Raw genomic sequence first — 27,484 nt, forward strand, 5'->3', positions numbered from 1 at the left:
CTACTCTTGGTATCTAATGATGACACGCGGTTATCTTGCTTCTGTATTATTTCTGAATAGTTCAGGGATAGTTCACATAAAATTGAACATTTTGTCTTCTGCACAACACAAAATATATTTTTAAAGATTGTTAGTAAATCACGCATTTGGAAAATCGTTTCAGCTGTGTGTTATAGTTTTTCCGACCGCTAGATGGAGCAAGAGCATAACATTTAGAAAGCATTTATTTACTCATCTTCGTGTTTTTCTAAACCTGTATGAGTTTCTTTATTCTGTTAAAACAGAAGGTAATTTAATAAATGATGGTAGGCACACAGTAGACTGTACCCATCGACTTACAAAGTATTTCTTATTCCTACAATGAAATGTCAGTGGGTAGTCTGTGTGCTTACCATCATTTATCAAATTACTTTCTGTTGTGTTCAACAAAACTATCATTTAACTGAAATTTACACTGAATTTACAATAATGTCCTTAGCAAATACTTGACAAAGATTTTCACATGTAAAATAAAAGTGATGTCTCCATCTGCTGTTAAATATTGGAATTGCAGTGCGTTTTAGTGTAATCATAAAGGAAACTGTGGAAAGATTGTTTGTGTTTGATTTGTTTGAATTATATATAGATAATTGACTGGTATCTGCTTCCTTCTGTAGCTTTGGGTATAGCATAAGAATGAGTTGTCAAATACAAAAGAAAATATTTTGAACCACTAAACCTAGTTGTCATACACTGTAAATAAATCCTTGTTGATTGTAATCAACTTGCATTTACAATTCATTTAAACTTTCATGACTAGTAAGGAGTTGGTATAAATTATAAAAATAAAGTTGAATTAGCTTAAGTTATTTTCTAATAATTTATTGCAACTCCTCACTAGTCAAGAAAGTTAAAATAAATTGTAATTAAGTTGATTAAACTTAAAAATCTAAGTGCAACAAGTAATTTCTACAGTGTATGGAAGTTACATTTAGTTTGGTATACTGAAATGGCATGTTTGTTCATGAATGCAATAATTCTTTATTTTCTTTATATTTATTTATTGTCATTTTGTATACTGTAAAATGTACTATAGTACTATAGAATATTTTAAAGGTTCATTTTGAAATCCAACTTCAAATTGTGCCTAAAGAAACCCTGGACCACAAAACTGTAAGTCAAGGGTTAATTTTTTAAATTAAGATTTATATATCATCTAAAAGCTAAATAAATAAGCTTTTCACTAATGTATGGTTTGTTAAAATAGGACAAGATACAACAATTTGAAAACTGGAAACGCATTTAAAGTTCAAAGTCCATATAAAGTCTTTTATCAACACTTTATATTAAGGAAAAGGTTTGTTTTAGCACTCTCTTCTGATTCACCGCTGTTATGACCTTGAGGACTGAATAGCAACACATAAAAAACAATAAATAACAAACTTAAATGGATAATTCCCTAAAAACAGGTTATGTTTGTATGTACAAGGGCATGTTTGTATGCACGTTTCTGGCCAAATTTTGTTCGTGATTTTGCTGCATCCACTCATAATAAATACATAAATAAATAAATAAAGTTTTGATATATTTATGGTAGAAAATGTACAAAATATCTTCATGGAACATGATATTTATGTAATATACTAATGATTTTTGGCATAAAAGAAATTTGATCATTTTAATACATGCAATGTATTTTTGGCTTTTTCTACAAATATAGGCCTACCCATGCGATTTATGACTGTTTTTTTTTTTTTTTGGTCCAGGGTCACAAATAGGCATACAGTCTTGACTCCCACCAGCTATTACCAATCTCAGAGTGTATGTTATGTGTTTATTGGAGAGGCTGAGAAGAGAAGGAGTATGAGAAAAAGGTGGTAGATGAGAATGAGTCTGTGTAAGCGGTGGTGGATGACAGGACCCTAGGGGCCATGCAATTGGCCTGTTGTGTGTTGTTAAGAGAGTTATTTTCTGTTTATTGGTAAGAAACAAAGTTGCTTGAGATGCAGAAAATGCATATGAGAAAGACGTGGCAGATGAGGACTGTCTATATAAGTCTGTATAAGCTGTGGTGGATCAGGAAGAAGAGTATGTGCGAGAACAGGACCCTAGGGACAATGCAATTGGCCTGTGGTGTGTGATAAGTGTGGTGTGTTGTCGAGAGTGTTTATCCTCCGTGTACTGTGTTCTGATGTGGATGATGCTGTGCGAATGTAGTTTTAAAGATTAAGTTTTGTGTTTAATGTTTTGAGAAACACTTTAAATTCTGCTGGGTTATTTTTAACCCAATGCTGGGTAAATATTGAACAGAACACATGTTGGGTTAATAAATTAGCCTATGATGGGTTATTTCAATGCAATGTTGAGTTTTTTTCAACTCATGGTTGGGTTAATAACAAATCAGCATATGTTCATTTATAACCCAACATGTGTTCTGTCCAACATTTACCCAGCATTGGGTTAAAAACAACCCAGCATAATTTGGGCGATTGTTTCAAGAAATGTGTTTTCGCAATTGTGAGAAATTGTAAATACAGTTGCAACTTATAAAATGTGTGCCCCCTTTCCTCTTAAACAATTATCTCTGGTTTCTTTACATATTGGTAACATACATTTTTTAAAAAGTCATGTGATCATGATCTCCGTTTAAAACCATATGATCAACACTGAGCCTGTACTGAAATTTTTAGTTTAGTTCTAGTAAGAAATTTTAATTGTCAGGCATTTAGTTAACATCCCAAACCCAGCCATCATAAAACCCACCAATCACCCATGCTCAGATTCATGCAGCCACACCCATCAAGCCCATTCCTTTTAACCAACAGAGGGAGACAAATACCAGGTTTGGCAGACCACAACGTGAGTCATGTTTACATTCAGAAATTCATTCTAGCTGTAGTTGTTGTCAATGATAAACCACTTAATTATATTGTTGTATAATTTATTATTTTGTTGTCATGAAACTGTTAAATAACTAGGAAAACAAATCATCACCAACCACGGCATCACATTCCAGCTGTCCATGAGCTAATGTATGCACCCTTTTTTTGGTTTGTTAATTGTTTGTGAAATCAGTAATTGGCTCTTTTATAATAGCAAAAATGATTCTTGGATAATGTACTATATGGGTTTCATTCAAGGGATAACTCACACAAAAAATCTGTCATCATTTACTCATTTTGTTGTTGTTAATCTGTGTGAGTTTCTTTATTCTGTAGAACACAAAATTATAAAAGATATTTTAATAAATGATGGTAATCACACAGTTGACGGTTCCCATTGACTTTTATAGTAGAAATAACAAATACTATGGAAGTCAATGGGTACCATCAGCTTTTGGGTGAACTATCCCTTTAAAAGGCCATTAAAATGAAGTATCTAATGAAGTTTTCCTTAATGTTAGTGATCATGTTTAAATGTACAAATGAACAAACAAAAGTATTATTTCCTTTTTTAAAAGATTTGAGATTTTAAAAGATTTGCCCACTTGCACGTGGTCCAAAACCAAACTGTAAAACCGTTTTGGCACAAGAAGGAAGTAATCCCATTAAAAGTAACATCTACTTAAAAGTTTACAAATAACATTAACTGTTTTACCTAAAGTTTGTAATGTATATACTTATAATGCAAAATCAGCTGCATTTTGCCACATAAAAAACTGATTCCAAGGGTGTGTGACAAATAAATGTATAAATAAGTGAAAATGTAATCTCTTTGTAACTCAAAGCAAAGTCTTGAGCAATTATGAGCTAATTCTGAGTAAATTGCATATAGTGCTTGCATCTGCTAGAGTGCCGTTATGTTGCTAAGATGTTTAAGTGATTTTTAGTGCATTGCTATGTGGTTGTTAGGGTTTCTGGTTTGTACATTAGGTTCTTCTGGTGATAGCTTGTGGTACTAGCCTATCCCAAAATGGTCGCGAGATATGGCCCTCTTCGGATCTAATTGTTTGAGCCTATGGAATGGGTTGTGTTCTTATATATTAAATAAACAAAACTGTTAAAGGTGCAGTGTGTAATTTTTAGAAGGATCTCTTGAAAGAAATGCAAAATAATACACAAAGTTTTGTAAAGACTTGTTCAATGAACCGTTATGTTTTATTACCTTAAAATGAGATGTTTTATTTACATGCAAAGAGGGTCCCCTTACACGGAAGTCTCCATTTTGTGCCTCCATCTTTCTACAGAAGCCCTTAATGGACAAACCTTTTTACTAAGTTGTCTCCAACGATGAAATGTTTGCCCGGTGGTGGCTATCGTAGCTTCTTTATGCGTTTTAAAAGCGAGGGTTGGGCAGTGGACTGAGCCATTGGTCGCAACCTCCCCACAAGATGCCTGTAAATTTTACACACTGCACCTTTAAAACCTAAACATTTGTGTCTCAGCCCCCTACAAACCACATCATCATCCACTTATTTGCTTCTGTAAATCTGGTTCAAGTGTAAGCAAGTTCAGACAAGTATCCCACTTAATTTACAATTGAAGTTTGTGTGTGTGGCTTGCAGCTGTTGATCCCAAGGGATGGGACGGTGCCAGCGAAAGCTAATTTTCATCTACCTCTCCATTCTCAGTATGTATGTGTGTAAATATGCACAATCTTTATCAGGGCCAGAATGCATCCACTGCATTGCTGCATTTATTTAACCCACTTAGAGCCCAACCAGACTGAAGAGGGAGTGTATTCAGATGGAGTAATGGGGTTAACTCCCTCTTTCGATCGACTACAAAAATCAAAAACCCATTTACTATATGTTTTACCCATTATATTCCATTTTGGATCTTTTAATTTACCTGAAGGTTACAGTGCTGTTTTGTGATACACCCATGTTAATAACCGACTCTTCTTTATTAAAAATGTCACTTATAATTTTAATAACAGAATGAAATCTAGTGTGAGCCACTTTTGTATCGATGTTTAGCTTTTAACTGCTTGGGGTCATTTAATTTTCTACCATTTGGCACACAGGTGCCGTCTGCCAGGAGGACTTTACTCTTTAACTATTAGTGTTTGCATTGGCGGATGCAGCAGACCGGCACATAAGCACTAGGCCAGACCCTGTTTGCAAAGATTTAGGGCTCAAGCAGCTAAGCCAAAACATTGGGTGGCTTTCAAGATCACTGCAATTTTTAGGAAATGAAAGCAATTTATTTTATGCCTGCAGTGTTTCTGGAATGCTGATTAGTTGATAAAAGAAAACAGCGTTCCAGTTATTTCACCTTTTCCTGGTGCGATCTCTATAGCTTCAAAACTCATTCGGCCCATGACCTACAGTTCACTTCCTGTTTCTCTAAAAACACTTCCTTTGCACTTGTTGGTGACTTAAAAAAGTCCAGTTTCATTGACCTTTACTATGACTACGGGGTATGTTTGGTAATGAGTGTGTTGGTTTAAGGTGCATGCCTTGAGTTGTTGGTAGTAAATGTATTTTATGTCAGAGCATTCACAAACACCCAGGCGCAATACACTGCCTTTAAATGTTGACAATGGTTTGTGATTTCCTGATATGTCTTGAAGAATAGAAGGAATAAATAGACATTTCCTTTTGGCCTTGTGGTTTTACACAAACATGCGCATAGGCTAGCCTATCTGTAGGCATATTTATGTCCTCAAACTGACTAAAATATCTGTATCAGATAAGTGTTTGTAGTGTTTCACATGTTTAATGTCTTACATTATGCATTTAAATTTTAAAAACATCAAAACTTTTTTTTAATATGAAACTTAAGGTTTAACACAGAACATTGATACATTCAAGCGTGCTTGTGCACATTTATTTTTAAACTTTCTACACATTTATAACAAAACCAATTTTACGCGTCATCTAAAAGTGTTTTTAACGCTTATCCAGAAATCTACTTCCTCCAACTATAGAATTTCAGCTGAGTAGTAAAAAACAGCTTTACCGCATTTACTAAATTGAAGTCAGCACAGCTGCCTGGTTGTCAATCCATTATTCTCTCCCCCCGCCCCCCCGCACTCCATTTCTCCGGGCTTTACAGCTCGCCACGCCTCGCCTTGTTTTTTCTCAATAGTTGTCAGAGCCTTGGGTCACTCGCTAGTCGTCGCGAGGCATCTTCCACTCCCTTTCTTTCTCTCTACGTCTCCCCGTCCTCCACCATCGGGCTCCAGCATCCTTAACGTAGGCTGATAAAAACGTGGACCATTTTTGAGGTAATAGGCACTCTCGATTCGTCGCCCGTTTGAGGTCGCAAAACAAACCACAAATCTCCACGCTTCTCTCCTCAAAGTTCAACACTCCAACTCTGACCATGTCCGGCGAAGACGCACCTGCTCAGCAGCAAAACGCCGAGGAGCAAAAGCAGCAGCCGCAGGAGACCAAGACGCTCGACGAGTCCCCGAAAACCGAGAGCAAACCGGACCCGCCGCCCGCCAGCGCGTCCACTGAGGCAGCCGCCGCCACCCCAGCGCCCGCAGCTGAGAAAGCTCCAGAGGAGGACACCTTCAGCTATCGGGCTCTGGTGCTCACCGGTTACGGTGGGTATGATAAGGTGAAGCTCCAGGTAAAGAAGGGGAAACCGACGCTGAAGAGCGGCGAGGTTATGGTGCGCGTGAAAACGTGCGGGCTCAACTTCGCTGATCTGATGGCGAGACAGGGACTCTATGAAAGGCTCCCGTCCCCGCCGGTGACCCCGGGCATGGAGTGCTCCGGGATAATCGAGGCGCTTGGGGAAGATGTGACTGACCGAAAAGTGGGTAATTTACTGTAGCTATACTTAAATATCAATTCTTTTAGTAGCCTCGTTAATTGCTCAATATGTTACTTTTACGCCTATACGATGTGTTATGAATCCACGTGCATATGATTTCCCTTAACAACTTCTAAAGCTGAGAAATATGTGCTACAATAATGCAAAAAATAATTCAGATGAACTCGCAAACTCCGGTCGCCACCAGAGACAAAGAAGAGCGGGAGGGGCGCCGGTAGCCTCGTTTCTACATCACCGGTGCTCGCGCAATGAACCGGAACGCTGAACGTTCACGGGAGGGCGAGTTTTGCTATAGTAGGCTAGTTGTTACTCCCTTTGCCAGTGTGCCCGTGTGTGAAAGTAGCTAACACAACGCGCCCACATCTCTGTTTGTAGTTGGTTGACTGATGACACCCCATCAACAACGACGCGCAAAGCTATAACGTTCCCATTAAAATCAAATGTCTACACGCTTCACAGCATTGGTTTATAATAGGAGCGTTGTAATTCTCATGAAAGACTCCCATTATATATTCTCATATAAAGCGCCACAGTCGCGCGCATGAACCACCGCCCCTCTTTCGCGCGTCTCGTTCTCATAGGGGTTTGACAGGTTGGTGAAGTTGCACCTGAGACAGCGGCATGGATGCTTTTATGCTTAAAAAAAACAAGCACTGACAACGATTTGTGCGCCATGCCGGGTGTCATGTGGGTGTAAGAAAAGGGCGAGGCGCGGAGGGAAAAAAAACTAACTGCACGCGCCCTTTGTCATCTGCTTCTAGCATTGTGACATCATTCATCATCCACGCCAGTTTTTTCTTTTTGTCATTTAAGACGGCCGTTTTTCACCCATTAAACGTCAACGCCTGTTTGTGTGGGCAGCACGCCAATGAAATACAATTTCTTAGTATGACCATCTGATTCAACAAACTTTGATATAGTTGGCCAGCTACATTCTTTGTGATTTAATACATTTGTGATGTAAATAAACTTTATTCTCGGATTTCTTTTGCTGAGTGCATTTAAAGGTCCATAGGAAAAGGTGTGGACTTTGTATGACGTAGACTAATCGACTCGTGTCTTTCTATGCGCTTCGTATGTACGAATCGATGAGTCATGCCTGGTGGTCGCTGCGCTGGTTCCCATGACAACGTATCATGGCAACGCCATACGTCGGCAATGCCTCTTTCAATATGAGCGGTTGGCTGAAAGGATTTCAAGTATTTGTTTTACAAAGAATAAACATTTAATGAATAGAAGTCGGTGTCAGCTGTGTATGAATTGTATGCAGAATAAATTGCAAAAGTGTTGTAATACGAGAGAGAGCGAGAGGGAGAGAGAGACCAATAAGGCGTTGGCTGCTTGGTGATGCAGAGGAGAAGATATTGGTTCAGCCCTTCCTCAGCTGTCTCTGTCGCTAATATTGAATTTAAAAGGTCATCATCCAGCTCTCTCTTTTCCCCCCTCTCCTTTTCTCTCCCTCTTCCCATTATCACATCACCGAGCAAACAATTGCTTTGTCTCACATTTGGAGAAGTGATAGAGTTTGGAAAGCTGACATTGTTTAGTGAGCATGTGAGGTGTGGAATCTGCTGACCGTGATGTCTGGAAAATGCCTCTTTCTTCGAGAAAGATGTAGAAAGAGAAGATGCCAGCATTTCTTCAATAAAAATGCGTCCTGCATCCCATTTCACTTATACTGTGCCCTATAAGTGTGCACTTATGAGAAAGAGTGCTTAGCAAGAGTATGCAAGTACTGGGAGACACTTGAAACTCACAATGAAAGTGACCATTGACTGATAATAATTATTTCTTATACCATGTAAGACAGATAGTATGCGAATCGTTACGCAGAGACTCTTGAGAGCCATAGAAATAATTTCTAAAGATCATGACATCTTCTCACACGATCCGACAGATGCTATTCCTAAACTGCCCTCTTGTGCCCACTCTCTGACTTCATTAGCATTTTAATAATGAATAATTCATAAAACTTGTTGCTTATACGCGCGCACACACACACACAATATTTATCGGAGCTCTGTTGCAAGGATCAGATGCATCTGTTCACAATTATCTTCCCCTGGACCACATTGTCAGCCTGGAATTTCCTCTTTCTTTCTCTCTCACTTGCTCGCTCACTCCCCCTCCCTTTGTGTATCTCTGTGTGTGTGTATGATTTGACAGGTCGCTGATAAACGACGGTGCAGTGACTATCAGTAAGTCAACAGCAGGGACACGGGCCGTTTTAGCTGAATCTGGAGCTTTGCAACGTCTCTGAAGAGCGTCCTTTAAAAATAAGATTTTTGGGAGTATTTGCCATCAGAACATCACGTCTTTGCGTTACTCGCATTTAAGAGCGCTTTAATTATGCTATAAAAGAAGAGCTATGGTTTTATGGGTTGTAGGCTGAGACTTCAGTTAGTGGTACTACTACAGGAAAGATTAATGTCGTATCATTGTGGAAAAATACTAAAAACGTTCAATACGCTGTCACAACGAGAGAAGAGAAAGAAGGGTTGCACATGTGCAATAGTATATTTACGTAACACCATGTGCTGCTACGGTTGAAGTTTGACCTCGTTTGAAAATTACAGGTTTTAAACCGCGTCGATATGGATAAGATTATCTTGCTATCTTGCTGTTGCCAAACAACATAAAAACTTTGCATGTTAATGCAGAATGTGGAATCGCAGACCAACGACAGCTGTGAAGGTTGCTACATTTTTGAAAAAATTTGGGTTAAATTAATAAAATGCATTTATAATACTTTAAATTTGTGTTTTTTATGCATACTCAATTGCTGATCAGTATAGATACATTTGAAAGCAGCAGTTCAGCCCAGCCAATCCATAGAGCTCTCTAGGGTTAAGCGTCTTGCTTGAAGGCACAGTGGTAAAACAGGATTGTGCTCTCTATATTTTTCCACAACTAGCTTGCATCCTTTGTGTCAGAGGCCCAGAGCTTTAAACATTGGACTGCTGCTGTCACATACAGTTTAAAACAAGCAGACAAAATCAGTGTCTGGAGAAATCACAGCTTTAATAAACCAGTATATGGAGAAGATCCTACTCATTTTAACACAACAGGGTTGGATATTTGCCAATAGATTGTATTTAATTAAGCTTTATAAATTGAAGATTTCGCTTTACTCTTAGTTTTAGCACATTCACAAACCACCCACAGTTCGGACATTGACCATCTGATGCATGGCAAACTGGCTGAAATCACCAGTTCCTACATCATTGGCTGGCACTATGATCTTTTTTAATGGATGCGCTAGTCTAGAGTCAAAGTTATTTGCTATGTTTCAGACTTTTTTTACTAGTATCTAAATTATGTATTTGTTTTATTGACTGTAACCAGGATAACTGCAAAGATTTACAGAGTTTGGAGGAACTTGATGAACTACCATACTTTCCGGACTATAAGCTGCACTGGACTGGAGTAAAAGTCGCATCATTCAAAAATGTGTCATTAAGACGAAATAACATAGAAAAGTCACAGTGGACTATACGTCGCGTTTATTTAGAAAATTATTTCACAAAATCCAAGCCGAAGAACAGACATTTAATCTGGAAAGGCAAGTTATTCAACTAAACAATAGCAGACAGAACAGCAGGCTGAATAGATGTCTGTACGTTAAAAGTAATATTATCAGTTATTAAAACAATACACCATATCATACAGAACTTACCTGGAAGGTTGAATAGGCTAAATTAACCGAACAAGCCAACTAGCGTAAAGTTCACAGACTCGTCATTCCGCATCACTGAATCTATTGAATTACATAAATACAGAAGCAGCATATGGCAGATGCTCGTGGCTGTAGACAGTAATTTTGTCTCTTGCCTCAATAAATGTCAAAATTAATTCATACTGACTTACAAGGCGCACCTGACTATAAGATGCAGCACCAGCCAAGTTATAAAAAAAGAACGCGGCTCATAGACTGAAAAATACGGTAGATATCCATGTGAAAATGCTACATTTTGCATTGATTTTGAGTTATGTATGTAAAATAATGTCGTGAAATGGTAGTGCTGTACAAAAGTTTGATTTGAATATTTTCTATGCTAGACTTATTGTGGAATCTGATATTTCAGATGAACCTGCCTCGAAAATAGCAAAGTGTGGTTGTATTTTCTTCTGTTAAACAGTCATTTCCCATCCAAGCGGCCAGAATAAGATGCAAACTACGAGAAACTGCCTCAACATCAAAAATCTGTGTGTATGTGGGAGCTTACAGGGAGATACTTGGCCAGTGACAAACATCTCACAAGACCTTCAGTTGGCCTTGATCTTTGCCATCTCAGCTGAAATGTTGCTTGTGTGTGTCTACAAGCTCAGAATACAAAGTATGACAAATTTGTGATACAAGTGTGACTCCTTTGTTTAGTAATTCTGCTGTGTGTGATAAAGGAGCGATTTTGCCCAAATGGTGAGTCACGGTCAGGCTTCCTGGTCAAGACGTTATTGTCCATTGATCTGTCATGTGCAGAAGCTCCAATTAAAGAGAAAACGAGGACAAGAAATTGCAGACATGGAGAAGAGGGTAAAGGCAAACTGAGGAGAAGTGAACTGGGGCACAGGCGTATCAGCTTGGGAATATTCCCTCTCTCTAATTGGACTGTATAGGCAAAGATGTCCATGTGTCCCTAGGGCCTATTAGTCTGTGTGTTTGTGTGTGTGTGTGTCTTCCTGTCTGTTAGGGAAATGCTGGGCAATTTAGTGCATTCGCAGTTATTTTTGCACAGAGCTTCTGTGTTTGTGCGATTCCCAGAGTGACATTGATTGTTTGTCAAGTTTCTTGGATGAAAAGAAAAGGGGTAGGGGTGTGTGTGTCATTTTGTCTGAGTCATAGAAGGTGAAGGATCAGCTTGCTCTTGGAGGAACTGATCTTTAAGCAGGAGAGTGGGAGTGAGATGGGAGATGAAGGAAGGTGATAGACAGAGCGAGTGAGTGGAGGAGGAAGTGGAATGTTTATGATACTACTGACTGAGGAAATACACAACTGAAGGATGTTGCATTATAAGGTTTTGTTTGTGAGCATTACAAAGGTCGGTCAGTGTGTGTGGTACTGCCTTTAAGAATTGTAAATGCGGCTTAAAGGTGAAGTGATTTCTGCAGTAACTGCAAATAAAATTGTGATGTTTGGTTGGTTGGGGACGTGACAACATTGGCTTAGCCAATGATGTTTGATAAACATTTTCATAATGGTAAATTTTTTTAAATCAAATTCTTTTGTTGTGTTTGAGGCAGAAATTGCACACTTTCAATTAAAGGTCCACTGTGTAGTTTTTTGGGCCTCTAGTGGTGAGGCTATGAATTGCACCCAATGGCTCAGTACACAGCTCACCCCTCGCTTTCGAAACGCATATTGAAGCTACGGAAGCTGACACAGTACAAACATGTCATTTATTTAAGACAACTTAGTGATAAAACGCGCTTTATAAAAAGTTTGTCCATTTAGGGCTACTGTAGAAACATGGCAATGCGAAATAGTGACTTCCATGTTAGGGGATTTGCGGTGTGTGTAGATATAAACGGCTCATAAGGCAGTGGTTCTCAAACTTTTAGGGTGCGCCCCACCTTGTAGGGTGCATTCCATCAAGAGCCCCCCTATAGAAAAAACTTTTCTGAGGTTTACTTGCACAGAATTTGTTAAATGTATTTTATAAAATATCATAAAGCTTTAGTGATAGTCACGCAAGCCAATCATTTGTTTCGTCCCGAATGGAAATAATGAGCTGTGTTCAAAACAGTCGTGAAAGGTCTACAGACACTCGAGTTTTATACTCTCTTTTTCAGAGTACTTACATTTTAATTATCTATTTGTATATAAAGACAGTTTAAACAAATTTGTAGTTTAAGTTTTTTAGATAATTCCTGCCTTTTAAAGGCATAGTTCACCCAAAAATGAAAACAATGTAATTAATGACTCGCCCTCATGTCGCTCCAAACTCGAAAGACCTCCGCTCATCTTTACGACACAGTTTAAGATGTTTTATATTTAGTCCGAGAGCTTGGTGACCCTTCATTGAAAATCTACGTACGATATACTGACCATGTTCAGAAAGTTGATAAAATCATCATCAAAGTAGTCCATGTGACATCAGTGGGTCAGTTAGAATGTGTTAAAGCATCAAAAATACATTTTGGTCCAAAAATAACAAAAAATACGACTTTATTCAGCATTGTCTTCCCTTCCCGTTTGGTTGTAAAACGCGTCCATGAGACTAAAGTCACGTGACTGCAGTGACGCAGATGACGTTTTATCCTCAGACATGTTTGGTAAGTTTTTTTTTTTTTTTAACTTAAAGCGTGCGTCTCCCTCAGACTGTAAACGACGCTCAGGCGCACAAAAAACAAAAACTGGGGTGCACCAAATAACACGTCATTCGCGTCCCTGCAGTCACATTTAGTCTCGCATATGCGCTTCACAACAGAACCGGAAGAGAAGACAGTGCTGAATAAAGTCGTTATTTTTGGACCAAAATGTAATTTCGATGCTTCAACACATTCTAACTGACCCACTGATGTCACATGGACTACTTTGATGATGTTTTTATTACCTCTCTGGAAATGGACAGCGTACTGTTACTAGTTTTTCAATGGAAGGTCAGCAAGCTCTCAGACTAAATCTAAAACATCTTAAACTGTGTTTCTTACGAGTTTGGAATGACATGAGGGTGAGTCATTAATGACAATTTCATTTTTGGGTGAACTATCCCTTTAAGTCATGGTGTCTAAGATTTCTGTCTTATAAGTGTGTGTGTTCTGTTCCCTCCCTGTATCTCTTGGTTTCTGAGGAAGTTGTGGAAGTCGGCACGATGAGTTTTCCTGTGTCTGCGTGTTTGTCTGTACGTTTTGAATGGGTCGCCAAAGTAATTGGTGGAATTTTAGTTGCGTAGATTTTATCAAACTTCCCCAAATACAACGCGTTTATCTGCTCAAAAATGACATTTTGAGAAACAACCCAGATGGCTAACAGTAACAGCAGATTCAAATATTTATTGAGGTAGCTAGCTGTTTTAAAGGATAATGACAACAAAACGTACGTAAGTGAAACCCCAGATCTGTGCAGCTGTGAGATCTTATTGCCAAAGCACAGTTGTTTTTCACGAATGTCAATGCTGAGCTAATCAAGTTTTCTCTAATGCATTCTTCATATGTTTACTGACATATGCTCAAGATTGTTATAGCACTAGTGTGACTGGTTTGGAGGGTTTAATGAAATTTTGTGACCGGTTTAATACTACTGAAAGAGATGTTGTTCCTGAAACATTCCAGGAGAGTTTTCCAAACATTCCCTAAGTGGTTCTTTCACCTTTCTCGTCCGTAGGTGGGTGATAAGGTTCTGGTTCTGAACCGGAGCGGCATGTGGCAGGAATTAGTGGTGGTGCCAGCCGTGCACACCTTCTTGATGCCTGAGGGAATGAGCTTTGAGGATGCAGCAGCTCTTCCTGTTAATTACATCACTGCCTACTTGATGCTCTTCGACTTTGGGAACCTGCGTCCCAACCAGAGTGTACTCGTCCATATGGCCGCAGGTAAGTGAATGAGTGAGTGTTTAGGAGATTACGAAAATCCATTGCAGACTTCTTAACGACACGAAATGTAATACAATTAGGATGATCTATATTTGATTCTTGCAGTTTGGTGAAAGTGAGCTCTGAGGGTTTATGCAGATGAGAGTACAGCAGTGTTTTATATTTACTCTTGTGCTTACACCATCGTTTATGTGCGAGTGTGATGGTGGGAGTTTTTGGCAGCGATGAACTGTAGCCGAGTGTTTTCCCTGAGGGATGTCGTACGTACACCTGCGTGCACTGTATGCTTGAGGGGTTTGATAGGAATTTGAGCTCTCTAAATGATTAACTGGGAGACAATGAAAGTGCAGGTGCGAGTGTTGAACAGTTTATTAATTTTAGGCGAATGTTCCCGTAGGTGCTAACTGCTGTTTCGATAAAATAATGTTCACGATTCCCATAGCAGATGTTTCATTTATAAACATTTAAACAAATTTCTTTCCTGCTGCGAAGAATGTGCTGAAGACTGGACTCTGCTTGTATTTATAAACGTTGACTGATCTTGAGTTAATAGTTATTTAGTTTAAATAACCGTTATTACATAATTAAATTAATAATTGTGTGACTTTCAAGGGGTTTGGCATAGAATTAAACATGTATGAACCCAGTTGACCTAAATTATTTACTTGAAGTAACCCCTGAGATTTAAAGTAGATATTTTAATATTTTAATAGCTCAGTTGCATGTTTAACTTTAAAAACATATATACACATACACACACACTCGCATATATTTTTTCGGTATACTACGCTAAGAATTAATAACAACAAAGTCCTATTAGAGTAGTTTATGTCTAATAACAAGCAAAATAAACAACACGTACATTACCTTAGTTCAAATCATAGCTAACACATATCAAAAACTACACTGAGGCAACGTTACTATGCATACATTATATAGTACACAGTTTACAATCTTAAGATCAGCTGCCAAACCTCCCTTCAAATAGCGGTTATCCTTGATCGCGGTCTTCCCTCGTCTTTAGGAAACCAAGACATTTGTGATTTTTCTACAAGGTATTTGTTCAGTTTAGCAACTAGTCACACTATTAAACAAACAGAGACTGGAAGTAAAGTTTTTCTCAGATGCGCAATCGTGTCACTGCACGCAATATATAGTTATTGTTATTGGACCTTGATCTGGTAATTTTCTTTTATTTTGCATAAAACGTTTCTTTCCATTTTGCATGAGTTTTCTGATATATTGTAGTATTGTGTAATGGTCACATGACATGCAGAATTATATATTTACATTTTAAGATTGAATTATAATTTTTTTTTTAAATATTGCCTGTTAAGAAAAATTCTGTATCCCAAGCCCTATAAGTGAATATATGTGGCACAAGCTAGTATTTACAGATTAGACGTGTTTTTTATAATTCATATCGATATAAAAGCCTTACAAAATCTATTTCAACATTGTGTATGCTACACTTTTAGTAAATTAGCAAATTAAAATTAGCTAATTAAAAAACAACTTTTCCTTTTTTCGAGCTGTGCAGATTACTTATGAATTGTAATCCGTTACCGATTACGAATTGCATGATAAAATTTGTATTCAGTAATATAATCTCTTAGATTACACATCGTTGGTAACGTAATCTGACTACTTTTGGTTTACATTTAGATTACTTTTATCATCTAATTTGATTTCAAATATATAGAGAGGGGGACAATATATTCAAATCTATTTCACCAACAAGAGCCTTAAAAACTTTTTTTAGAGTGCAATGAACGGACAATCAATACAAATACTAGCATTGATTTACTTTGTTAATTTAGATTTGTTAACCGTTTGTGTATCTAATAACGCTATTTTTACAGAACGCAGTTGTAAAAGATTGAATCTCATTTAACTGATTCATGGGTAAATAAATGTTAAATGAAATGAGAAATGCGAAAAAAACACCACTCACAGACGGACCTCAGTGGTTACAGTATATGTACACATATTCATTGTTTGGTTGAGTTTATTGCTAGGGACAATTCAGTGTTCCCTGTATATTAGTAGGGACATGTCGCTAGCGTCACTACCATAGACTGTAAAAAAAGATGGACGACACCTGTTCGCTCTCTTCCATTGGTGAAAAGTGAAGCCGCCAGTGTCCAGATACGGCGCTGACATCTTGGCTCTTGAGTCTGCGCAGTAGAGTTTTCGGGACCAGTAGTGAGCAGGAAGTAAAGCCGCGAAATCAAGACCACGCCCTCGCATATCACACGATATCACAGCTGTCAATCATGACGTGACACCACTGTTTTTATACCATTAAATAACTAACTAAAAACAAACTTATTTTAAAAACAAACATTTTAATTTACATCAGCGTGATACAAGCTACAGTAAATGACAGAGACCAGCTTCGGAAATAAGATCATTGAAGTGTAATTAAATTTAGTTGGTCTCAAGTCCCATTGAATAACATGGGGAGGTGGAGTTTATGACCTATACTGGGACCAGTCACTGGGGGGCGATCGAGACTTTTTGGCTTCACTTTTTAGGGCTTGTGCTGCACGCTTGGTCCCTACTCAAATTAATGCCTTTGCATCCAGTGATCAAACATCGCTGATTGCTGCTCCATTTTGCATATTTTTCGTTGCTCCTGTGCGTTTCCACACCCCTCTCCTCCGAAAAACTCAATCAATCACAAACGTATATAAGCAGTAGGGAAATTTATTATGAAAATGTAAAAAAATAGGAGATTTACAAAATTTTGAACATCATACTGCCATAATGTTAATATGTAATCATGTAATCCATAAAAAAGTAATAGTAGTCTGATTACGAGTATTCTAAAATGTAGTTTAATCTAATCTACAAGTACTTGATTTTTGGAATCTGATTACGTAATCCAGATTACATGTAATCTGTTACTACTCAGCTCTGCCTACTAGGTTCCTGAAGTTTTGGAGGATGTGTCTCTAGATCAGTGGTTGGGCACCCCTGGTCTAGATGCATACTTAAAACAAATGTGTTGAAATAACACATCTTGTGTCTAATTAGTGTGTTGTCCTAAACTTAACACATCTCTGTTATTTTTGGAACAACATACTTTGTTGTTTTAACACATCTTGTGTTTTCCCTTCTATTTACTTGAACTCGTACAACAGGAAATGACACTATCCTTATTTATATATCATTATTCTAACACATAAGTTAATAAAAATAATATTAACACATCTTTTCTTAGAGTGTAGGAAGTCAGGCACATTGTTTATGAAGTGTATGAGAGATCTTGCATCACATGCACCGCAAGTCCACAGATTTTATGATTGTTAGTATGAAGCTGTTTAGAAACAAGTTTGCTTATTGTAGGGTAGGGCATCTTTGTGTGTGTGGTAAAGGGATATAGTTCACCCAAAAATAAAAAAAATCTACCATTATTTACTCACCCGTCAAGTTGTTACAAACCTGTATACATTTCTTTATTCTACTGAACACAAAGGAAGATATTTAAGCAATGTTTTTGAGCACCATTGGCTTTCTACTACTACTTAAGTCAATGGTGTTAGATTACAAATATCTTTTTTTGTGTTTAGCAGAATAAAAAAATGTATGCAGATTTGGAACAACATGAAGGTGAGTAAATGACAGAAATGTTAAATTTTGGGTTAACTATCCCTTAAAGTAGAAGGCCCTTACAATGTATGGTTTCAGAGTAATGATGAATATGAATATGAAAATGTGAAAAATATTTTAAAGCAATAGCGTTGAAATCTTGACATTCAGTAGCCCCTTTTGCATCTTTCAAAACACAATGAGCCCTATTCACGAGCAAGAACGTATGTTAGACCATTCCTACGTAAATAGTTGCATTGAATTAATTTACATAAAGAGTGCATTTCTGAACGATTGTTTGTCATGAATAAGGCCCAGTGAACATCGGACCGGAATACTATCGCTTTCTCTCTCTGGGGTCTGATACGTGTCTGAAATCTCCTGGCTCAGAAAATGTTGGTGGACATATGCATCAGATGCTGTGGGTGTGGATCAAGCTTGGCTCTGCGTGAAAGGAAATGCTCTCGTCCAACTGGTGTTACAGAAACAAGAATTTTCATACAAGCTTCAATAGTGTCTCTTTAACCGACACACCCAAAAACAGAGAAAGATTTATTAAAACACAACATTCATGAGCAATAGTATTCACAAACATTTGCAAAGAAATTACAAACAAAACGATAGCATTTGGTGGTGTGTCAGTGGATAAGCAAGCGAGCGAGCGAGAGAAAGAGAGACAAAAAGAGATACAAATGAGTAAACTGTAGTTATGTTTTTAATAATAGTAATTCAGTTTGTTTCTTTTTTGTTTTTGTGTGTGTGCGCATGCGCACGTATGTGTGTGTTGTATATCTGAGTGTGTTGTGCTCAGGAAGTCCTTGGTATCGCAGTGCACAGGATGTTTTTTGGATTCACTATAAAACTGGAAATGTGTTTCCTCTTTGAGTCTTAGGAAAAAACTAACAGTCTTGGGCCTTCATTTATAGTTGTTGTGTTAAAAAAATGAAGCTTTTGGCAGCCTTCGTCACCATTTACCTTCATTACAGCCTCCGTTACTATGTACTTTCATTACTTTATTCACTACCATGGTATAAAAAAAAATGGAGACAAAGGCACAATTCTGCATCCCATTTACTTTTATGGACCACAGAAATAAGGTCATAAATTCACAGCATAAATGTGAGATAACAGAAATTGTATTTATTTGGGTGAACTAGGCTATTTATTTCAAATACTTTTGTTTAATAATTGACATTATCTTATTTCTATTATACCATTTACACTTAGGGCCCTATTTTAACGATCTAAGCGCATTGTCTAAAGCGCACAGCGCAACGTCTAAATGGGCGTGTCCGAATCCACTTTTGCTAATTTAAGGACGGGAAAAATGGTTTTTGCGCTGAACGCATGGTCGAAAAGGGTAGGTCCTATTGTAATGGGAGTATTTTGGGCGTAACGTGCAGTAAACCAATGAGAGACTCAGCTCTCATCCCCTTTAAAAGCAAGTTGCGCTGGCGCTATGTCTAATCCCTATTTAGACGACGGACTTTGTAAACTGAAAAACTAAGCGGAGGAAGAAGATCCCCAGTTTAAGATAAATGTTAAATAATTGTGTTGTTTTTCCACTTGTATTGAAATTGTTATTTTTTTGGATTAAAACCTTTAAAACCCATTTTCTTTTAGTCATGGAAGTAAAAAGCAGGCTTGTAATTGCTTTAAATGTATGCCTATCCAATATCATCAAAAATAATTTACAAGTATGTAAGATAAGGTTTGTACTCTAAAAATACTTTATTTGTAACAAACAGAAGATAAAGAATTTACAAACGGCTCTCCGCACGTTTCAGCACTTTGGACAGCGTTTTTTTAGCAAAGAGTTTTTTTTAAGCATTACTTAAAATGTTTTTCATCTCACCATATCCACAGGTACAGAGTCATCATATACAATAAATCCGTGAGGTAGCATTAAAAAAAAACATTTAAAAACAGATGCATTTGTTTAAAGCAAAGCTTTTATTTACTTACCAGGCTGCAGGTGAAGCTGCTCTTTGCGCCTTCTAACGTCTCATAATAAGTCCTCAATTATGTCCAAGAGACTCAATAATAATCTTTTACATTCAATCCTTTAATCTTTCATATTTAAAAGCATTTTTGTGCTGCTGGGCATTCATGTACTTTGTCATAAGCAAACCCGCGTTGTCCTCCCGTTTATAGGCGCATATTAATGCGCTCTTTAAATAACATAAAACATATTGCGCCATTGACTTTAGACTAGGTTTTTGTTGGTCAATGGCGTAGTCTATTTTAGTTGCTTCAAAATAGCAACGCGCCAACAATGCGCCTGAACACGCCTGGTTTTCAGACCAGAACGCCCATGGGCGCAAAAGAGGGCGCAAATGCATTTGCTATTTAAACAACGCGGCGCTAAACGTGAAAGTTAGGGTGGAAACTAGCGAAAGACACTTGCGTCGCGCATTGCGCTGCATTGCGCCGGGTGTAAGATAGAGCCCTTCATGTTAGCATTAAGGTCATGTGGTCACAAGTGTATAGTGTTTAAAGGGGACATTTTACATTTTCACTTTGGTGTCCCCAGAGTATGTATGTTAAATGCTCAAAATATCATATAGATCATTTATTATAACATGTTAAAATATCCACTTTGTAGGTAAGGTGTGAGCAAAAATTTGCAGTTTTGGGTGTGTCTTTTAATATGCAAATGAGTTGATCTCTGCACTAAATGGCAGTGCCGTGGTTAGATGGTGCAAATTAAGTGGTGGTATATCCCCTTTTGACATCACAAGGGGAGCCAAATTTCAATTACCTATTTTTTTTTGCATGCTTGCAGAGAATGGTTTACCAAAACTAAGTTACTGCTTTGATCTTTTTCACATTTTCTAGGTTGATAGAAGCACTGGGGAGCAAATTATAGCACTCAAACATGGAAAGTCTGATTATGATGATATGACCCCTTTAATAAAAGGGTCCAACATTTCGTGATTGGATCGCTTAAGCCACATGTAGTTAAAAAGTGCTATTCAGCCCTGATGTGTCCTGGACAAAAGTGAAGATTATCTGCTTGTAACGGTAGTTTGCTCTGTCTGGAGAACCTTGAAGGAAAAACATGGATCGCACATGGGTGCTGCTCTTGTTAACGAAAAAGCAAATGTTGCCCTTGTACCGAAAACCACATTCTGGGATTGCAACATTCAGGAAGAGCAGTCGCAGTCTGGTATTTGAAATCTGTGAAATCCATTTCTGAGAAGTTTGAGACTCCTGTCATTTGAGAAACTGTTATTCTTTAAAGGCAGAGTTTGCTCAAATAAAAAAACTAGCTTGAGCGAGAGACAGGCCGAAATTGCTTTTCATTGCCACAGATCTCAAATCTCATTTTTGTGTCCACGTTTTAGAGTTGTGAGTTGTTACTGGACGTGCAAGAACCAAACTTGAGGAGAATAACAAAATTTGAGTAAACTACATCTCCCTAGAAGATTTGATCCAGTGCTGTTTATTTTAAATCACTTTCAATATTAACCAATCAGAGTACTGCTTCTTTATTATGAGACATCTCATGCCAGCTTCTATACACCATTAATATTTATCTTTACCGTGTTGAATCCTTACATTGGCCAAAAGGTTGATGTACCTGGTTTGGTAAAATGGTTCATGTGTAGTGTTGAATTAAAATCAGATTCTTGATTTATGCAAGTAATGCAAATTTACAACCTTAACTTTTAATTCTATCAAAGAATTTTATATAAAATCTCTGTTTCTCCGCTCGCTCGCTCATGGGTGTGGGCCACGGACTCGTATGTTGAGAATCTGCAGAATTCCTCTGTGTTTTGGGGTTAAAATTCCCTCCCACTGGAGGAGGGTGATATTGCGAGGGAAATATTGTTGTGGCCGAGATTGTTGCTTGCCAAATCTGTGCGAGTATGAATGTGTTGATGGAGAGGAACATAAAGAGTTCACTGTGTGTATGCATTTGTGTGTGTGTGTACACCCTTGTATAAAATGACTCGATTAGATGAACATTCATTTTCTCAAGTAAACAATACCACACAATCCTGAGAATTACACAGTGGAATTAAACCAGAAAATCTGCTTATGTAGCTACAGATTCTTTATGCTCTCTGTCTGTCTGTGTCTCTCTCTCTCTCTCTCTCTCTGCAAAATGTAATCTTCGTTCACACTGCAAACAAATGTGATTTTTATATTTTAATTCTGATCTCCATAACTGACACAAATTGCAAGTGATGTTCATACAGTGTAGTCAATAAGTTGTACGACAATTATGAGATGCTGTTAGTGTAGAAAGGAACAACAGATTACTCGGTTCGCTATATGAAGAAAGACCGTAAAAGCATGTAACAATATTGAAGAAAAATGATACCGTGCTAAATGATACGAAAAACGATACGCAATATGATAATGCTTTAAGTTTGTAAAATCAATTTGAACTTGAACCTGTTTTTGATATTCTTTCTGATGGTGGATCATCTTCCACAACTCTGAGCACAAACACAAACATGTTTGCTAAAACTTTGACTATACATAACCTTTGTAAGCGTTAAAATAGGGCCCATTAATTTTAATAATCTAAGCGCATTGTCTAAAGCGCACAGCGCAACGTCTAAATGGGCGTGTCCGAATCCACTTTTGCTAATTTAACGACGGGAAAAATGGTTTGTGCGCCGAGCGCATGGTCGAAAAGGGTTGGTACAATTTTTTAAAATGAGAAATAGGAGTATTTTGGGCGTAACTTGCAATAAACCAATGAGAGTCTCAGCTCTCATCCCCTTTAAAAGCCTGTTGCGCTGTGTCTAATCCCTATTTAGATGACGGACTTTGTAAACTGAAAAACTAAGCGGAGGAAGAAGATCCCCAGTTTAAGATTAATGTTAAATAATTGTGTTGTTTTTCACTTGTATTGAAATTGTTATTTTTTATTAAAACCTTTAAAACAAGTTTTCTTTTAGTCATGGAAGTAAAAAAGCACGCTTTTAATTGCTTTAAATGTATGACTATCCAATATCATCGAAAAATAATTTACAAGTATGTAAGAAAAGGTTTGTACTCTAAAAATACTTTATTTGTAACAAACAGGAGATAAAGAATTTACAAACGGCTCTCCTTTCAGCACTTGGACAGCGTCGCAAGTTTTTTTTAAGCATTACTTAAAAATGTTTCTCATCTCACCATATCCACAGGTACAGAGTCATCATATACAAGGTAGCATTTAAAAAACATTTAAATACAGATGCATTTGTTTAAAGCAAAGCATTTATTTACTTACCAGACTACAGGTGAAGCAGCTCTTTGCGCCTTCTAATCATATAATCTTTTACATTCAATCCTTTAATCTTTCATATTTAAAAGCGTTTTTATGTATGTGATAAGTAAACCCGTGTTGTCGTCCCGTTTAGGCGCATATTACTAATGCGCTCTTTAAATAACAAAAAAACATATTGCGCCATTAACTTTAGACTTTAGACCAGGTTTTTGTTGGTCAATGGCGTAGTCTATTTTAGTTGCCTCTAAATAGCAAAGTGCTAACAATGCGCCTGAACACGCCTCGTTTTCAGACCAGAAAGCCCATGGGTATAGTACAAACCTTTTCTTGCATATTTGCAAATTATTTTATGAGATTTCAATGATTATGTAAGATATCAAAGCATTTACAGCAATTAAAAGCCTGCTATTTTAACTTCCATGAATGAAGAAAACGGCTTTTTAAGTTTTTAATCCAAAAAATAATAATTTCAATACAAATAAAAGAGACTTTTTTTTAGATTAAGCTTTAACTGGTGGTTGTCTTTTTCCGCTTAGTTTTTAAGTCTCCAAATTCCGCTTTCTAAATAGGGATTAGGCATGGCACCAGGCGCAACTTGCTTTTAAAGGGGATGAGAGCTTAGACTCTCATTGGTTTATTGCACGTTACGTCCAAAACACTCCCATCACGAAAATAGGACCAACCCTTTTAGGCCGTGCGCTTGGCGCAAAAACTATTTTTCCCGTCGTTAAATTGGCAAAAGTGGCTTCGGACACGCCCTGTTTAGACCGTGCGCTTTGGACAATGCGCTTAGATCGTTAAAATATGGCCCCTCGTGTGTGACGTTGCATATGTGCAATGCCAAAAATTATGAAACTGTCCTAAAAATGATATTATTTAAGAAGATATTCTAGAGCATGATGTCATATCCTGTTGTCCATGTTTGGAGGGAGTTGACGAGGTCATATACTTGCAGAGAAATTGTGTAATTCACACAAATAAAATGAGAGCGAATGAAAAAAATAAATAAAGAGCACATACTTTTGGAGATTAGTAGATATGTGCACACATGAAAGAGGGTCATTTTTGTGTGGGAGAGGTTCAGGGGCTCTTTTGGCAGCTCTATTGCCAGTCTTGTGATCGGCTCAGTGGTCATGGGGCGGCCTGGCACTGCACCCCATGAGGTCCTGGAGAAGAGACAGCAGGTTAAAAAGCAGAGAGAAAGAGAGCGAGTTGTGTTTTCATATGCACTTCTGACAGAGAAAATGGCTGCGGCGCTGCTGCTTTCTGCTTACCAACTCTTCTCGAGTCTCCATGACAACGCAAACTTCATTGACTAGAGAGTGAAAGAGAGAGCTGGTTTAATGAAGTGATGGAACAGAGGACACTGTATATGAGCATTAGATGAGCTTGATTCAGAATTGAACTTTTTTCAGTGAGGGTTGGTGGAGTCAAATGCGATTTACTTGGTCACTGAGAAAAAATGATTTGATATAAAACTGTAGAAGGTTGATGTTTTGTACGTGTTTGTCTTTAAACCTTTGTCTTTTCAAACTTCATTATATAATATTGAATGTCCGGAGCACTATGTGATCACATTTTATTACCATCACTGTATGTGTGTGTGCTCTAAGTTTGACATTAGATAATTGATTTAGGTTCATGCCGTGACCTTTTAAGTCAGTGCCTGACTCTCTCTCTTGTGCTCATTCACTTTAAGAAACGTACACAGACATGAGATTAAAAAATAACATTTGACCCAATTGAAACTTACAATAGCGTTTTTGTTTTTTATTCTTTACATCATAAACAACCAAATAAGTTTTTTTTGTCATTATGCCATTTTGTCTGTTTTTCTTGTGTTAGTTGCATAAACCAATAGTTTCGCCATTATCTCTGATTTTAGAATGAACAAACAAACACTCCTTTTACTGCTTTGATCATTTGGATGCCACTTTATTATGTAAGGGATAATGTATAGGCACTAGGCAGTGTGATCAGGTGATGTGAAGCCGAGGGTCTTTTATCACACTAAAGGGGCTTATTTCACGTTATACCACAGGGCTGTTGAATGCTTTACTCTGATTGGTTGAGAGATGTTCCATGGGTGTTGATTATTTTTCTGTAAACCGCACACCTAACTTGTCAAATGTCTTAAAAATAGGCACCAGAGCAATGTTTGTGGTAACTGTGGTTTAAGTGGAATAATTGACTTTGGTCCTTTGAATTATTCGAAAATAATGCACATCCGATGCGCTTCCCAGCGTCCCGCATTATCACCTTGGGTGTTCATTATTTTCTTATAATTCAATGGTCCGTTGTCAATTATTCCTTGCATAACAACCGATTGCCTGTACATTATCCCACTTATTACACAGCTATTGACCTCCTAAGTAAGGTAAGGAACATTAAGCAATAAGCAAAACAGACGGTTGTTTTTGTTTTAAGATATGACATTATATTTATAAATGATTAAACCAAATAGCTTGTCCGTGACATTTGAACGTCTTATGTTAAAGTGTAACTAAACCCCTGGTCAGAGCCTGGCTCCACCCACTGGCAATATTTGAAAAATGCAAGAAAAGTGGGCAGATCCCAACAGAGATAGAGGGGACGAACTAAGCTCGTACCAAGCATGTGGTGAGATCGTACAAGGGCGTGGTGAGCTTGAACCTGCTTGCGTCACGAGTTACTTTTTGGACCAACATCTAATAGGAAAATTCAACTGCAGTAGCCACCGTTCAACCTGAAGAGGGCAGCACTCAGACGTTTTTACACCATATATTGTAGTATTGAAACACTTTATATCCAAATGTCAAAAAACTTACTGAAATCAATGAACAGCACTAATAAAGCATCATTCTTACAGATCAGTAACTAAAAAAAGTTGGTTAAGGGTTTAGTTACTCTTTAATAAAAGACATATTACACAAAAATTAAATAAAAATATTAAACCGTACCCATCAAAATGATTTGCAGCATCCGGGTTTCAGTGTGTTATTAGTATTAGACGATTGTTATCTGGAAATGACAAACCTGCAAATGTCGCAACTGGCCAATCAGAATCGAGCTTTCCAACGAGCCGTGTAATAAGCAGAGACAACTATGCGGAAGTGTGTTGTTATTGAAGAAAATTGTTCAGCTGCAAGCTTTTTATGTTCTTGGAATTAAAGTTCACTTCTGAGTTTAAACGCATAAAAAATCCATTAATGCATTGGTCAGGCTTATTAGCCCTTGAAACTTCTCAAGTTAAACAAGGATAAAGGCTTTGAAACAAGTGTGTGTGTGTGCACTTTTTTAAGGTCATAGGATTGCATTGAGTTCTGCCCTCTCGTACCCTTTTCTTACAGTTCTGCTCCATGTTTAAAACAGAAGTATGAAAACACATCGGTTACAGGTTTTCTATAAGTCTCTCTTTCTCCCTCTCTAGGTGGGGTTGGTATCGCGGCCACTCAGTTGTGCAAAACCGTGAACGATGTCACAGTATTTGGCACCGCATCGGCCAGCAAGCACGAGATCATCAGTGAGGGAGGAGTCACGCACCCCATCGACTACAGGACACGTGACTATGTGGAGGAAATCCGTAAAATAAACCCCAAAGGTGAATACAGACATAGCAAATCTGGGTTAAAAATGTATGTGCAAGCTTGATAACCTTATCAAAGACCACACAGTCCCCCTTTGATTTAAATGCTAAAAATTCACCTCGGTTTTATTCACCAAAAGTTGCCTTGTGAAACTTGTTTGGCACTATATGTGTGAAAATAACCTTGCAAATGTATTCAAATTCGAGACAGACAAACTAAACGGTTATCCACATTTGAAGCATGATAAGAAATACAGTTTTAGAATGACTTATAATTATTTTAACATGCACAGCATTGGTCGCATTGGGATCCCAAATATACATTAAGAAATTTAATTTTGATATAAAAAATAAATAAAAGCAATGTGCAGATTACATGTTCCTCTAACGTTATCCAGACCTCATAGGTGGATGGTACTGATGGTTTTACCTGTCCAGTCATGATGGTTAAATTATTCAGCAGTAACTCTGACCACACAAGTTGTTTATTCTTCGTCTTATCAAGGAATGGACAAAGTGCATTCCTCCTTTTTGTTTTGTACATTCCCTGAGCAAATATTTAAATACATGCAGTTTTTTTTAACCATAACGTCTTAGAAATTACATTTAATTTAGACCTCCATCACAGCAACTTTAACCCATAAAGAACAGAAGTCTACAGTAAAAAACTATAAAACAACCAAAGTATCCACATGATTAGACATAGAGATTTTTAAAAGGTCTTATTTTACATGCAGCGCCTGATCTCATGTAGTGATGGCACATGAACCATCGAGTCTTTGGGGTCTCATCATTGTGTTTTACAGCGAAGCACATTAGTCCATATGAACACTTGAGTGAATCTTTCGGTCCAGAG

At 37.6% G+C, this 27,484-nt stretch overlaps 1 protein-coding gene across 1 annotated transcript in view; it reads left to right on the plus strand.

The window, feature by feature from the left end:
• The first annotated feature begins 5,982 nt into the window (after positions 1 to 5,982).
• Positions 5,983 to 27,484, plus strand: part of vat1 (vesicle amine transport 1) — a 33,364-nt gene continuing 11,862 nt past the window's right edge. The window contains exons 1-4 of the mRNA XM_055194406.2: positions 5,983 to 6,150; positions 6,228 to 6,689; positions 14,032 to 14,239; positions 26,473 to 26,643. Coding sequence (XP_055050381.2) covers positions 6,249 to 6,689; positions 14,032 to 14,239; positions 26,473 to 26,643 — 820 coding nt within the window. The 5' untranslated portion in view covers positions 5,983 to 6,150; positions 6,228 to 6,248. The remainder of the gene's footprint in view (positions 6,151 to 6,227; positions 6,690 to 14,031; positions 14,240 to 26,472; positions 26,644 to 27,484) is intronic.

The sequence above is a fragment of the Misgurnus anguillicaudatus genome, chromosome 19, assembly GCF_027580225.2.
Source record: "Misgurnus anguillicaudatus chromosome 19, ASM2758022v2, whole genome shotgun sequence".
NCBI lineage: Eukaryota > Metazoa > Chordata > Actinopteri > Cypriniformes > Cobitidae > Misgurnus > Misgurnus anguillicaudatus.